At 43.3% G+C, this 14,724-nt stretch overlaps 1 protein-coding gene across 9 annotated transcripts in view; it reads left to right on the top strand.

Annotated features, from left to right (window-relative positions):
- The window catches only part of SYTL2 (synaptotagmin like 2), a 264,487-nt gene that overhangs the window by 59,906 nt on the left and 189,857 nt on the right, over positions 1-14,724 (top strand). For all 9 annotated transcript variants that reach the window (XM_029602243.1, XM_029602249.1, XM_029602250.1 and 6 more), the window contains exon 2: positions 12,293-12,752. In XM_029602243.1, the coding sequence (XP_029458103.1) occupies positions 12,652-12,752 (101 nt within the window). In that variant the 5' untranslated portion in view covers positions 12,293-12,651. The remainder of the gene's footprint in view (positions 1-12,292; positions 12,753-14,724) is intronic.

The raw sequence follows: 14,724 nt of genomic DNA, 5'->3' as shown, positions 1-14,724 counted from the left end.
CAAATGGGTGCCACTGGTCTTCTCTTCCTCCCAGGAATGAAAGGGAAACTCAGCCCTTGGAGGACTTCCAAGAGTCCACTTGCTCTCTGTGAGGGAGAGATTCCAAACTCCTTCATGATGCTACTTCCCTGAGTTCCCGGATCCATGGCAATTCAGGCAGATACAAATAAAATCCTTAGAAAAGGGGAAACCAACATTGAGGAAGGCAGGGTGGATAAAACTTCCTTCACCTCAAATAAAAAGGTAAGATTAAAGCTGGTAAAAAGGCAGCCTTTCTCATGTTCCATTCCCAGGTCTCCTTCCTAGGTGCCTAAGCATCCTTTCCCAAACCCAGAACATACTGAGGAGCAGAACTGGAGACATTCTACCCCTTCAAGGGATAACAGAGAAATCAACACTACAAAATGGTGGCACTGGATTTTATACTTGGAGGACTTCATCAATTCAACCTCCCACATGGGGGAGTTAAAACCCAACCAGCATCTACTTCTGTTTCCCCCTGTCAATATGGAACAACCTTCTTAGTAGAGACCCAGTAGGGCTCTCTACAATAGTAGGTGGATCAGAGTACTTGAGGGTACGGGTGCCTGAAGAGAGGTGCGGAGGGCCTGGATAATTTTTTTTTTTTAAGAACAAGTGGAAGGACTTGGGGACAGGGGAAGGGTTACTACTCATTCACTTACAGTCTATTTTTAAGACTTCGGTGCATAATCCTATTGCAGGGAGAGTGGAAGAAGGGGGTCTCAGTACACCCCCACTGATTTGTACACTCTGCCGCGGCAGGAGAACTCCAGGGCTGAATGGCTCCTTTTAAGGCCTGTCCTCGGGACCTTCAGGAGGTGCATTAATGTCTTGATTGTTCCCAGGGAACGTTAGCGGGAGATTTGCTTTTCTGAATATCCATGACATGCTATCTGGCTAGCTTGTCTGCTCACCTCTTTTCTGAGTATTGCCTTCTGAGTTTGAAAGCTATATCTATATATATATATATATATATATATGGAGTGCTCAATTTTTGTCTCTAAAAAGTATCCCTACCCTGTACAAACATGCATTTGGAGACTTCACCTGGACTGAGTGCCCTCAGTGTGACAGAGACCTCATTAGACCTTGCCTACCTGTGATGTCAGTGCTCAGAAGGAGCCCCACTTCCCATTGAGAGAGATTTTCAGAGAATATAAAACTTCTGCACCCACAGGTGTGAGGGGACGACTAAGTAGAGGATTGTAAGAATTGGAGTCCTATTGGAATAAGGAGCTATCTCTTCACAGGGTAGCACTATGGGCTTTTCCTTTCACAAAGAAGGCTTGAAAAGGAGTAGTCAGGATGGAGAAGGAGTTCAGAGGTTGAAACAGAGAAGGGGGTCCTGAGAGCTGGGGACAAGAGTACTGAGAGGTGCCATAGAAGAGGCATCTTTGTCTGGGAAAGTCTACCAGAGAGGAGTTTGGATCCCTGAGGAGACAAGGATTTCCCTGAGAGAGGGGGATGAATGTCCTGTGAGGTGCCAAAGAGGAGGCAACCTGCCTGGGAAACTTCACCACAGTCGGAGACTGATTCAGCTGCAATCAGCTTGAGACTTCAGAGGAAAAGGAAAAGAGAAGGAGCCGAGGGGGGTGGAAGGGAGTACCTGACCCATAGAGCTGACCTGTATCTGGTGAAGAGGTGAAAAGGGATGGATTTTTTTTTTTGTTGTGACTTTGGACTTTGATTTCTGTAGTACACTGTGGAGTTTTGTACTGTTTAGGACTTTTTCCTCTGCCACCAGTTTTACAGTAAAGGATTTTGTTTTTGAACAGCAGCACAGGTGTGAAGAGTGTTTCTTTGGCGTGACTGAACTGGTGAGCAGGAAGGGCAGCTGGATGAGGAGAAAAACCCCAAGGGCCTTGAAAGCTCATGTCCCCCCCCCCCTCCCCCTCCCTCCATGTGGGAACCCCTGTAGGGTCATGGGAGCCTTGCATGGTCTATGACCCTCCTCATGTGCCTTTGTGCTCAGGACCAGTACAGGATGGGGGCTATTTAAACATTAAGGTTATTACTATTATAGTTCTAGGAATTGTATGACTAAAGTAAAGCAGTAAGGCCTTCCAAATGCTTGAGTGCTCATAAAAAATTGTGTGAATCTTATTTTGCTTTATACTTTAAGTCACGTGTACAAAATACGTTTTTTTTTTCATTTTTAAAATTTTTTTCAATTTATACACCAACCTTTTTTTTAATAAATAAAATTTCATGCCCTACTATTGGCTAGATGTCTCAACTTTGAGATATGCTTTATTTCATTAAATTATCTTATAGTGACATATTTTTTGCTTGGACAGTCATAATATTTTTGAATTGTTATGTAGACTTGGTTCACTGATTCTCATGATTGGCATATGGCCATCCTGGGCTATAACTTATTAAAAAAGAACAGAAAAGGGGGAGGAGTATCCAAGCAACTGAATTGCAAGAAATGTGGGGTCGAGATGAAGCATTATGGACCTTCCTAAAAAAAGAAGATAGCGCTTCTATTTTTATTGGTGTTATCTACAGGCCACCAACTCAAAACAGAAGAACTAGACAGAGAACTCGTCAAAGACATCCAAAAGGTGGGAAAGAAGAGCGAAGTATTGCTGGTTGGAGATTTTAATCTACAGGTTGTGGATTGGAGTATCCCTTCGGTGGAATCTACAAGAAGCAGAGAGATAATGGATGCCCTTGAAGGGGGATCTGCTCAAACAAATGGCAATGGAATCCATGAGGGAGGGTGTGATACTCGATCTAGTGCTTACTAATGGGTGATAATGTCTCGAATATTCTGGTAGGGGCTCACCTAAGCACCAATGATCGTCAGACGGTATGGTTTGATTTTGCGAATAGGATATAGAGGAGTCACATGAAGATCCAAGCTTTGAATTTAAAAAATATTGACTTTGTCAAAATCTGGACATACCTGGAGGAGGAACTGGAAGACTGGGAGAAAATGGGTGAGGTAGAACAACAGTGGGCAAAGTTAAAAGGAGTTATTACAAAGGCAACAAATCTATATATAAGAAAAGTAAACAAGAGTAAGAGGAAAAAGAAACTGATCTGGTTCTTTAAAGAGCTGGCTGAAAGAAAAAGGCAAAAAGAACAGCTTTCAAGAAGTATAAAGGATCCCAAAAAAGGGAACACAGGGAAAGAATATCTGAGGGAGATGAAGAAAGAAATAAGGAAAGCAAAAGGGCAAGTGGAAGAAAGGATGGCCAAAGAGGTAAAGTGAGGAGACAAAACATTTTTCAGATATATCTGAGAAAGAAAGGAGGCCAGAAGTGATATAGTAAAATCGAAAGATGACCAGAAACAATGTGTGGAGAGAAATGAAGAAATGGCAGAAATATTAAACAAATACTTTAGTTTGGTGTTCACTAAAGAAGACCCTGGGGAAGGACCGTTGCTGGTTGACAAGACCATGGATGGGGATGTGATAGTCAAAACTACGTTTAGGGGTAGATTTTCAGAGCCCTGCTCGCCTAAATCCGCCCAAAACCGGGCGGATTTAGGCGAGCAGGGCCCTGCGCGCCGGGAAGCCTATTTTACATAGGCCTCCCGGCGCGCGCAGAGCCCCGGGACTCGCGTAAGTCCCGGGGTTCTCGGAGGGGGGCGTGTCGGGGGCGTGTCGGGGGGCGGGCCCGGTCGTCGCGGCGTTCCGGGGGCGTGTCGGCAGCGTTTTGGGGGCGGGTACGGGGCGTGGCTACGGCCTGGGGGCGTGGCCGCGCCCTCCGTACCCGCCCCCAGGTCGCGGCCCGGCGCGCAGCAGGCCCGCTGGCGCGCGGGGATTTACGTCTCCCTCCGGGAGGCGTAAATCCCCCGACAAAGGTAAGGGGGGGGGGTAGACAGGGCCGGGCGGGTGGGTTAGGGAGGGGAAGGGAGGGGAAGGTGAGGGGAGGGCAAAGGAAAGTTCCCTCCAAGGCCGCTCCGATTTCGGAGCGGCCTTGGAGGGAACGGGGGGAGGTAGCGCGGCTCGGCGCGCGCAGGCTATACAAAATCGATAGCCTTGCGCGCGCCGATCCAGGATTTTAGTGGATACGCGCGGCTCCGCGCGTATCTACTAAAATCCAGCGTACTTTTGTTTGCGCCTGGAGCGCAAACAAAAGTAGGCTGTTCGCGCTCGTCTGAAAATCTACCCCTTACAGAAGAGAACGTATGGGAGGACCTTGGCAAACTGAATGTGGACAGGGCCTTGGGGCCGGAAGTGATACATCCCAGGATACTGAGAGAGCTCCGAGATGTGCTGGCAGGTCTGCTGAAGGACCTGTTAAATAGGTCTCTGGAAATGGGAGTGGTGCCGAGTGATTGCAGAACAGCAGTGGTGGTCCTGTTATACAAGAATGGTAGCAGAGAGGAGGCTGGAAACTACAGGCCGGTTAGCCTCACCTCTGTGGTGGGAAAGTTAATGGAGACTCTGCTGAAGGAGAGGATAGTGAATTATCTACAATCTGGTGGGTTGCTGGATCCAAGGCAGCATGGATTCATCAGGGGAAGGTCCTGTTTGAAAAATGTGATTATTTTTTTTTTTGATTGGGTGCCTAGAGAATTGGATCGTGGAAAAGCGCTCAGTGTGATCTACTTAGATTTCAGCAAAGCTTTTGATATGGTCCCACATAGGAGGTTTGTGAAGAAAATGAGAAGTTTGGGAATGAGCGCCAAGGTGGTGGTGATGAGGATTATAAACTGGTTGATTGATATGTACAAATATGGGTGGTTTTAAAATCTCTCGGCTTACACCAGCCCAGCTTACGTATCTCCCGGTTTTGATGCGTGCTGGGCTTTTAAAATTCACATTTAAGGGTACATTTTCGGGAAAGTGCTTAACAGAACATACTTTGAATTTTCAGCCTGCTCAAATCAACCTGATCTTCTTCAAACACAGAGTACCACAGTGTTTGTGTTTGAACGTGGGGTTGTTAGGTGGATAAGAAAGTACATGTGTACCTTAAGTCATCTCAAATAAGCAGCAGAGCATTTCTATCTCTTGGCTGCCCAGGCACTCTCCTTTTCCTTCCCCCCACCCACTTAAGATATTGCATTGTCGCAGATAATGATGCATTTTATTTGTTCTTCACTGTGAGGCATTTGAAAAAGGTGAGTTATCCAGCTGAATAAATGAAAACAAATGACTAACACAGCAGGGCAGATACCTCCACTGATGACTGCCTGCAGGCACTTACCTACTCTGCCTGTGGGTAAATCCGCCTCTGCAAATGCGGGTGAAACGTATATATACATTTTCTAAAAATTGAAATGCATGCTTTGTAGTTTTCTTCCCCTATTTAATTTATTGCCTCCCCCCCCCCCCCCAAGAATTCCCCTTTTTACTGCAGCGAAAAGTACACACATTGTGAATGTGCACACGTGATATTAAGTGGCTGAAAATCCAGTTTGATGGCTTCAGGCATTGTACCCACATTATCCATGTGGTTAAAAACAGGGGTTAATGACTTGCCCTTTGAAAGTATCTCCTATAAGAACCATGGGAGGACTTACTTCGTGATCCATAAGGCTCTCAAGCTGTGGTAAACATCATGCACTGCTAAAACTGGAATCCTATAGCTTAATTTTAGCTTTTCAGCTGGGGCGGTGTATATAAAGGCTCAAACCTTGACTGACCCAGTAAAATAGGGGCCTAGGTAACACTAGGGTGAAAACACTGGTGTCACATGGTGGGGAGCAATAATTTCAAGCCCCCCAGAGTTGTAAACTACATGAATGGACTTTATTAGAAGGAAAATCTTGCAAGAGAAAATACCCACGTTGATTCTCTTTGAAAATTAGCAGCTAGTTACTTTGTACTTGCTGTTTGTACACACAGGGCCAGATTTTAAAAGCCCTGCGCACGTAAATCCAGCTGGATTTACGTGCGCCGAGCCTATTTTGCATAGGCCTGGGACGTGCGTATGTCCCGGGGCTTGAAAAAAGGGGCGGGGATGGGGCGGGGGCATGGCCAGAGGCCTCCGTAGGGCCTCTAGGCCGGGGAATTGCGCGCCGGCAAGCGCAACCTACACCTGCCTGGAGGCAGACGCAACTTCTTTAACAAAGGTGAGGAGGAGGTTTTAGGTAGGGCTGGGGAGGCTAGTTAGGTAGGGCAAGAGAGGGGAAGGTGGGAGGGGGGGGCAGAAGGAAAGTTCCCCCTGAGGCCGCTCCAATTTCGGAGCGGCCTCAGGGGGAACGGGGAAAGCCACCGGGGCTCAGCGTACACAAGTATGCACCCCCTTGTGAGCGCCGACTCCGGATTTTATAACATGCGCGCCGGGTTGTGCGCACAAATCTACCCCTGTGCGTAACTCTTAAAATCCGGCCCACAGTGTGGGAGAGTGGGGGCCAAAACAGGTTTTCCTCCCCAATCTAAATATGCCCATAGGAACACCTCTTTTTTTTTTTTTTTTTTTTAAGGTGGCTAAAAATAGGTGCACCGTGGATCTCGCCTATAGTTCTAGCAACATTGGATGGGGATGGATTGAGGTCAAGCTGTTTTATCCAGGTAGCTGCCATTTTTGGAACTTGCCATCAAGGAGAGCAAGTAAAGAATTCTTTGTTATGCTTTCTCGGAGGCCACAGTTTAGAAGTTACACACGATGCTGAGAAATCTACAATTATCAGATGGGGGGAAAACAAGCACACACGGAAAGGCCACCAAAGGAACATATTCAGACCATATCTTGCCTTTCTGTCTGTAGATTGATTTAATGCATTTTACTGCAGGTCTGTGTTAATGTTTCAGCCAATGACAAGCAAACACGGGAGAAAATCTTGAAGATTTTGTGAATGTGTCATTAGATGCAGAGAAGTTTGCCTTTGCTGAAAACAACGTCACTTGTTTCCAGTTTTGCTTAAGGGTACGCAATTATTTACCATCCCTGTCGAGGAGCAATTAATGACATGCTACTCTGTTATATCAGATCTTGTTGTGGACCAAGAAAAACAATTCTGAACTGGACTACGCCCATAGGAGGTGGTCTCTGGATTGAAGCATATGAGGAGGGAAGTAATAATAAGCAGGATGTTGACACAGGAACTTAATAAAAGTATATATTATGTGTCTTATGACAATGTAGCATGTAAAATGTCCAAATGAGATCATTTGGCAAACTGCTTTCTTCTTAAATGACTATATGTAGCAAACAACTAGTTGGGGTACCATGGTTGATAGTTTCACCCCCACAATAAATGAAAAGCAAAAAACTCCTCCAGAAACACCAATAATGCATATTTAATTGAACAGCTAAACCAATGTTTAAATCCCCGATAAAGGTCTCATGAGAAGACCAGAGTGTTGGTTTAGCTGTTTAAAAATGAATATTACATGTTAAATTAATCTGTGTTTTGTTTACATTATTTTCCATTTAGTGTATAAAATATTTCCTTAGGAGCCTCTTCCTTGTCTTCTTAATCCAAGACCAATTGAAACCACCCACACCAGCTCTGCACGCAGCAGTGTTCAGTCTGTCCAAAGACATTTACCTGCATAACTACAGCGAGGGTTCCGTGGCTTCAAAACTATGAAATAGTCATGCATTGTTCCTTGTGTCCTCCTGTCCCCCCTTCCGATTCTTCACCAATATGCCATGTAACAAACTTCTGTATTTAATAGGTCAGACTTCTGCCCTTTCTGGCATGCTCATAGCCAGCTGCTTCAGTCATACCAGTGCCTGCCACTTCCTCTTTCAAGGCAGTTATAGGCATCTTGAACCCTAGTCAGTCCATGGAGTTGGATACTCAAGTCATGAAGTGCCAAGAGACTATGGAGCTGGTCCCTTACCTTTCTACCTGCTAAGTTACTTGAAAAAAAAAAAAGTGTTGCTTACACTAATTGCAATGGCGTTTAAGAAGATTAATGACAATTGACATCTATGATGGTGAATATTTTTTGTTTAGTCCTTCACTATTCTCCCATGGGGGTTTCACCACCACCTGTGCTTTGAGAGTGAATTCAGAAGTATGCCCTTCTTCCCATTCCCTTTATAAAACTTCTATACTTATTCTTTCCATGTGGCTCTTCTCAGAGAACCATCATTTTGTTTTTGTAACAACTGTGACCAACATGGAAAGTTTATATTTCTCTAAGAGCAAGTTATTGTAGGCATACCAGGGGGAAAAGGTAGGAAGGTTAGGTAGGGGTATAGGGAAGTTCCCTTCTAGTCCGCTTCTTAATTGGAGTGGACTGGGGAAGCCCTGCTTGCATCACTGCGAGTTGCTTTTTAAATTCCCCCCCTGCACATGGAGGAGCTCACCCGCCTATACATGCACGCGCAGACATTAAAATCCAGCGTGCGTGTGGGAAACGTATTTTATAACATGCGTTCGCCAACGCGTTCATGTTATAAAATTGGCGCATCCATGTACGTGCGGGTCTTAAAATCGACCCCTTGGGGTCATAATCTCCATGCCTTCTGCTAAGGATTGTAGCAATTTCACCCTAGCACTCTTCCCCTGCCCCCTATAAATCACTCACAGCTCCCTGACTTGTGCTCTGGGGTGTCTCTCCCCATTCTACTCTCCATTGAGTCCAGAGTATTGGGATCACAGAGAACTACAGGGCTGAACTGTGTCTGCTCTAGCCTCCCCCCTCCTGTTTCTCTTGTACACAGGAGGGGAGGGGCTGAGGCTGCAGCAAACTCTACAGAGCAAAAAATTGCTCTTCTCCCTTCTCCTGCCCCTTTCCTCCTGTTCCTTGCTGGTGGCCTGAAAGGGAGGAGCTGCAAAAGTAAACAGTGGCCTCTGCCGAGGCAATTTATGCAGATTCCATGAATCTCTGGAGAGGTCCCAGCTGTGACAATAGGACTGTTTTAACTTCTTTCACCTGTTCTGACCTATCTCCCTTTCTGAACTGTAAGCCCTTTGAGAAATGTCCTGGAGAGCACACAATATGTCAGCTGAGTGACTGGACAAATTTGTCTTTCAGTTCACATTTAAAGATATATTTTTTTTTTAGCCCAGTTGTTCCTTCTTTCTCCTACAGCTCAGTTGGAACCACAAGCCTTCACCGGCAACTACCGGAGAAGGCTGGGGGTGTTTAATTTATTTTTTCCCCTCTCTTCCTAATCTGGTCATTGCAGCAATGGTCTTGATGCTGGAAACCTTCCAGAACGTTGTATCATGGGTTCTAATCCTGCCACCAGGACCTGTACTCTTTGTCCCCGGGGACTGTGAATGTTGCCTCTACAGCATCCCCAGAGCCGGCGACTCTGGGATGCAGGAGGCCCTAGCCAGGAATCAAACCAGAAAACCTCTGCCAACCCAAAGAATTGTAATTTTAAACTGAGATTAGCATTTAAAATAGGAACAGGGCAAAAACAACACACGTTAACAAAAGTAATGTTTGCTTCTGGCTTAGAATCTTCTTTCATTGTCTCTAGCCATAATGATGCATAATGCTACCACTGATTTTTTGAGAGGCTGAATATATTCAAGCACAAAAAATAATGCCTTCAAATAATTTAGTTTCTCGATAAATGCATGGAAATCACTTGGACCAAAGGTTGGCATGCACCCAACATCATAGCTACTATAGAAAATTCTCCCTCCCTCTCTTTCCCCCCAACTTTCCTCTCCCCCCAATTCTCAAGAAAATAGCGACAGTGCTGGAAGGGAAAATGAAACCTTATTAAGAGAACAAGCAGACAACAAATAAAGAAGAATTTAAAATGTTCTTTAAGTCAGGTGTCATCTCCGAAGAGTACTTTGCTCTAAAGTGAGTGATTTTGCTTATTTACTTGCCAAACAGAAAACTGGGTATGAAGACCAGATGAAATTTATATTGGATAATATTTATTCTGGGAAAGGAAGTTTTAGAATATTTTTGTTCTGTAACTTTTTTTTATATATATATTTTTTTTTGTACCTTAACTTGCTGGGCTGTAATCCTCACCTCAGAGCTATACTTCCAGAGTTCGGGTGGGTTACAATAAAAACATCCATATTCAGTCAGACAAACATTCACAGTTGTCAAAAGTTACAAAACAAAAGGATAAGCAGTCATGTATCATAATGTTTATATTTATCCTCTTAGACCTCACTGCAGCCTTTGACACCATCAATCACAACATTCTTCTTTCCTGCCTATCTAATATTGATCTTTCTGATTGAGTTTACTCTGGGTTTAGTTCATACCTTTACGACCGTTCACAACAAACTCATATAAAGTCTGCTACCTCCTCCTGGTTTTCAGTCAATACAGGAGTACTTCAGGGATCTGCACTATCTGCTGCTTTATTTAATAATATTCCATATTTTTGAGTCTGTATCCCACACCCTTGTATACCCCACATAAAAGTGGTCCTTTGACAATATCAACATACAGATCTCCCAGAATGTTCGCAATCTTAGTGTTATGTTTGATCAAACCCTGAATATGAAATCACATACTAAATCAGTTATTTAGTTCTCATATGCAAAATTAAGACTATTAAGCCATTACTTGAACCTCCTGATTTCCGTACAGTACTACAATCTTTGATCCTTACTGGTTTAGATTATTGCAACTCTCTTTACATTGGTCTCCCTCAAAACACTCAGCTAGTCCAAAATTCATGAACACATTTCTCCAGTACTACAATCTCCTCATTAGCTTCCTATCCAATGACGACTGACGCACAAGATGGCATCCGTTGGTCATAATCTTCTTAACAATGTCCCTAGTCCATGGATTCACTCCGTCTTACGCTTCTAGATTCCGTCTCAAACTCTCAGATCTGCAAACAAGTCACTTCTTGATGTCCCCTCTGCCAGGCTTACCAGACTTTGCATCAGACGTGAGCAAGCCTTTCAATTTGCAGGCCCCACTGCTTGGAACTCACTTCCTGTAGCCACGAGAACTAAAACCAGTGCCAAAGAATTCAAGATGGCCTTGAGAACCCTTTTGTTCAAGCAAGCCTTTCAGGAATAAGTCTATCCTAAATGTTCTTCTTTTTTTAGCAGTGCTTAGGTCAGTCTATTTAGTTTTCTCTCTATATTTTGATTGTTTTCATTATGTGTGCTTCTTTGTAACCCACCCTGAACAGTGGAGGGTGTGGGTAAGAACTACCGGTACTTTTTAAATAAAGAAAGAAGATTATCCTTTTAGTGTGTCCTAGCCTGTATTGATCCCATGCTACAAACCATTTGGAAGTGTGTGGGAGTGGAGTGACCGATCTCCGGGCTATTGCCACTGTCCACAAAATATTACCAGGGATAGTTGAAGGGAAAATGTGAACAGGGTGGTAGCAGTTTGGGTAGGGAGGGGAAGAAAAGAGCACAGTCACTGCGAAACTGCCCATCTTCAGCAAGATCCAAAGTGAATAACTGCGATAGAGACTGTAGGAAGCAGTGGAATGGGTGAGCATCGTTCAGCACAGCATAAGCTCACTTGCCACACGTTCCAGTAATAAGAACATGCTATACTGGGTCAGACCAAGGGTCCATCAAGCCCAGCATCCTGTTTCCAACAGTGGCCAATCTAGACCATAAGAACCTGGCAAGTACCCAAGGGAAGGATGGGTTACCTTCAAGGTGAGGGGAATAGTAGCAGAGAGCGAGGGAAAGACGGATTTGAATTCATCATGGTGATGCTGACTGCCTAACTGCAAATAATAAAATAGACAGGTGCCATTAGTCAGGGGGAAGGGTTGGGTTTGAGAAAAGCAGACTGGGATATTATGGTTTACTCTGGCTTGTTATAAATGTGAGAAGAGGGGCCTGTGAAGGACATTGGAAAATTGTTTGTCTGTCTGCGAGACAAATCCATTTATTGAGCATGGCATGACCAGAGGCTTTCAGGCTGCCTCATGATTTTCATGTGGTAGCTTGGAACGGCGTTAAGGGGTGGGGGAGGGGTAATTTACACCTCTAACCAGTAAGTCTTACTGATATTCATATTTGCTATGTTTTTTTGTTAGTGTTTAAAGTTGTGGATATATAAAGCTATGGTCTCTACTTTCCAACAAAATTAAAGTGCAAGAGTGTTTTTAAATATTTTAAAAGAGGGATAAAGAGAAATGGAGGAATAGGGGAGAGCTCAAAAGAGAGTGAGGGGTGAGATGTACCTGGGCTATGATTTATTTCTCTTTTTCCTTTTCTTAAAAGATTCCATCGATGTTTTCTACTAGCCAAAGTATGGCTAAGCCTAATTATATGGAAATGCCCTAGGAGACATTTAATGATTCACTTGGCATTGGTTCAGTAAGCTTGCAAAACAAGCTTCCAGGAGCTTATTGGTTGTAAGAACTTGCAGCTTCATAAACTTCTAATAATAGTGTGCTTATTTATTCTTTCGGTTTGATTTTTGTTTTTTCTATAGGTGATGCTTGGATGCTGCAGTTTTATACTGGGTAAATAAACACCTAATGCATGATGCCCTATATGAAAGAGAGAGCACCTCTGTGGTGAACATGTGACCTGAACAGTAAGGAATGCAGCTCCCTGTTCTGAGCCTCTTGACCAGAGCTTCATGCAAAGACCTTCTCCTAATACAGAAGAACTCACAAACTTTTCTATCAGTCACACTAACTGGTAGAACTCCATGCAAGTGACATTTCCGTGCCCAGCAACCGAGACCAGATCTTCCCTATTCAGATTTTGGTGTGTGCCGTTACTTCTTCCACAAGCCCAAGGCTGATCATTTGCTGTTGGTGGTTTTGATCGATTTTGGCTCACAAGATGATCGATCTCAGCTTTCTAACAGAAGAGGAGCAGGAGGCCATCATGAAGGTACTTAATCGGGATGCTGACCTAAAGAAAGCTGAAGAAGCAAGGATCAGGTAAGAGGTTAATGATTCTCTTTCATACACACACACACAGACACACACATGCACGCATGTTAAAAATCCTCTTTCTTCTTAAGTAGCTATATCATGGAGATTTTGGCATTGTTTTGCTGGCTACTGCAGGTAGGATGAACTGGAATTGCTTGCTTCAATGAATGAAAAATTAGGCTTTCGTTGCTGTCACTCTGGTTCAAATGCAGGTTATAATAAATTAGTCATTTTGTTTTTTTAATTGCAATGAAGAAATCATCAAATTACACATTTAAGTAAGGGGTACATTTGCCTAGCTGTGTTAGACATTTACCACACAATAAATGCCTTAGCCATACAAGTATTATCCCCAGATAATGCAAATATAGTACTGAGTTGCTTTGCATGCAATACCATGCAAATAAAATAATTGTAGCATGCTTGAAAAATCACAAGCTGCATTATGTTCTGGAAAGTTAGTTGTGACTCAGGAGTTGTAGCTAACTTTTTTTCACCTACAAGCATCAGGACACTTTTATACGTGTCCTGATGCCTCCCCCCAGGGCCATGCTTTAAAGGGTCCTAGCATCCTAAATAACCCCCACCCTCTAGTCCTTACTGGAACATCTCTGGTGGCCTAGTGGGGCCTGGTGTGCCCCCTATGGCCCGGCACCACCATTTTTCAAAAGATTACATTAAGAATACATTTTAAGCTGACTGATAGGGCAGATCTGATTCTGGGAAAGCGAAGAATAAAAGAGCAACAAAAGGCCCGGCATGAGAATATTGCTTACAGTGCAGATAGACTGCCTATATCAGTGTGCACTCTCTGCTGCACGTCCAGAACTTGTTCAATTTAGCTACCTTGAAGTATAGAACCAAAAAGAAAAAATCAGGTAGTGTCCCTAAAAAGAATTATTAAAACATTACAGCTAGCGTATGTGAATCAGGGCATCAAATGACGTATCGTAAAATTATAATTGAGATTTCTACAGCACCTTATGTTCAAGTATAACCACCAAAAGAAAAGCCAGGCTACTTCTAGTATGGCGCTGTTTTAGGTGTACTGCAGTGTTGCAATTAATTGAATACTGAGGTTGTGTTTTAAGATTTTGTTAGTGCTACACTTTTTTTCTTGAGCCAATTACAGTTGAGTAAACTAAACCACAGTAGAGCAAAGGGAATTACCAAAAGTTCCAGAGAATCGGTGGAATGCTCGGAATCTGGCTTTATTTGATGTATTTATTTAAAACTTTTGTTCCATGCTTATTTTTCAAAAATTCAAAGTGTTACAGAAACAAATGAACAACAATGCAAACAGATCAATCCCACCCCAACCAAAACCATTCACCTAACATAAATCATATAGTAAATCAATCCCCTATAAAAACAAAAAACTCATAAAATAAACATAAAAACTAACCCACATCAAATAAAATTTTAAAAAATTCCAATTAAAATAAGTAAATCCTCAGCCTAAACATAAATGAAATGGCAGCACACAAAATCAAAATGCCTGTATGAAAATCAACACTTTTAAATGCTTATGAAATCATCAAATCTTGCAAAAGATGCATTTCCCTTTCTTACATAGCTGCTTCCATATAGTACCACGACTGAAAAGGCTTTTTGATGTGAAACCACCTTCCTTAGTGGAGGAAAAAACCCTCATCCTGTGAACACAACCCATGGTAAGAATATGCAAAGAGAACTTATCCTGCAGACTGGAAGGATTGATCCTCTTCAAAGTCTTAAAAATTCAGCAGAATACCTTCAATTTGGCTTGACAACTAACTGGCAATCAGTGCAGTTCTTTAAGCACTGGAGACATTTGTTCCCAAATACCTGCCCTGGAAAGGAGCCAAACAGCTGCATTTGCATCCTGCATCAACTGTAAATGATGCAAGGTCCTTTTGAAGGAGCAATGCATTAATCCAATTGCATACCTACTAAGCACCAAAGGAAAGTCCTTAAGGCAGATGGCTTAAACAAGAAT

The sequence above is a fragment of the Rhinatrema bivittatum genome, chromosome 5, assembly GCF_901001135.1.
Source record: "Rhinatrema bivittatum chromosome 5, aRhiBiv1.1, whole genome shotgun sequence".
Taxonomy (NCBI): domain Eukaryota; kingdom Metazoa; phylum Chordata; class Amphibia; order Gymnophiona; family Rhinatrematidae; genus Rhinatrema; species Rhinatrema bivittatum.
Note: the sequence above shows the minus strand (reverse complement) of the source record. Positions and strands in the feature narration are given on the sequence as shown.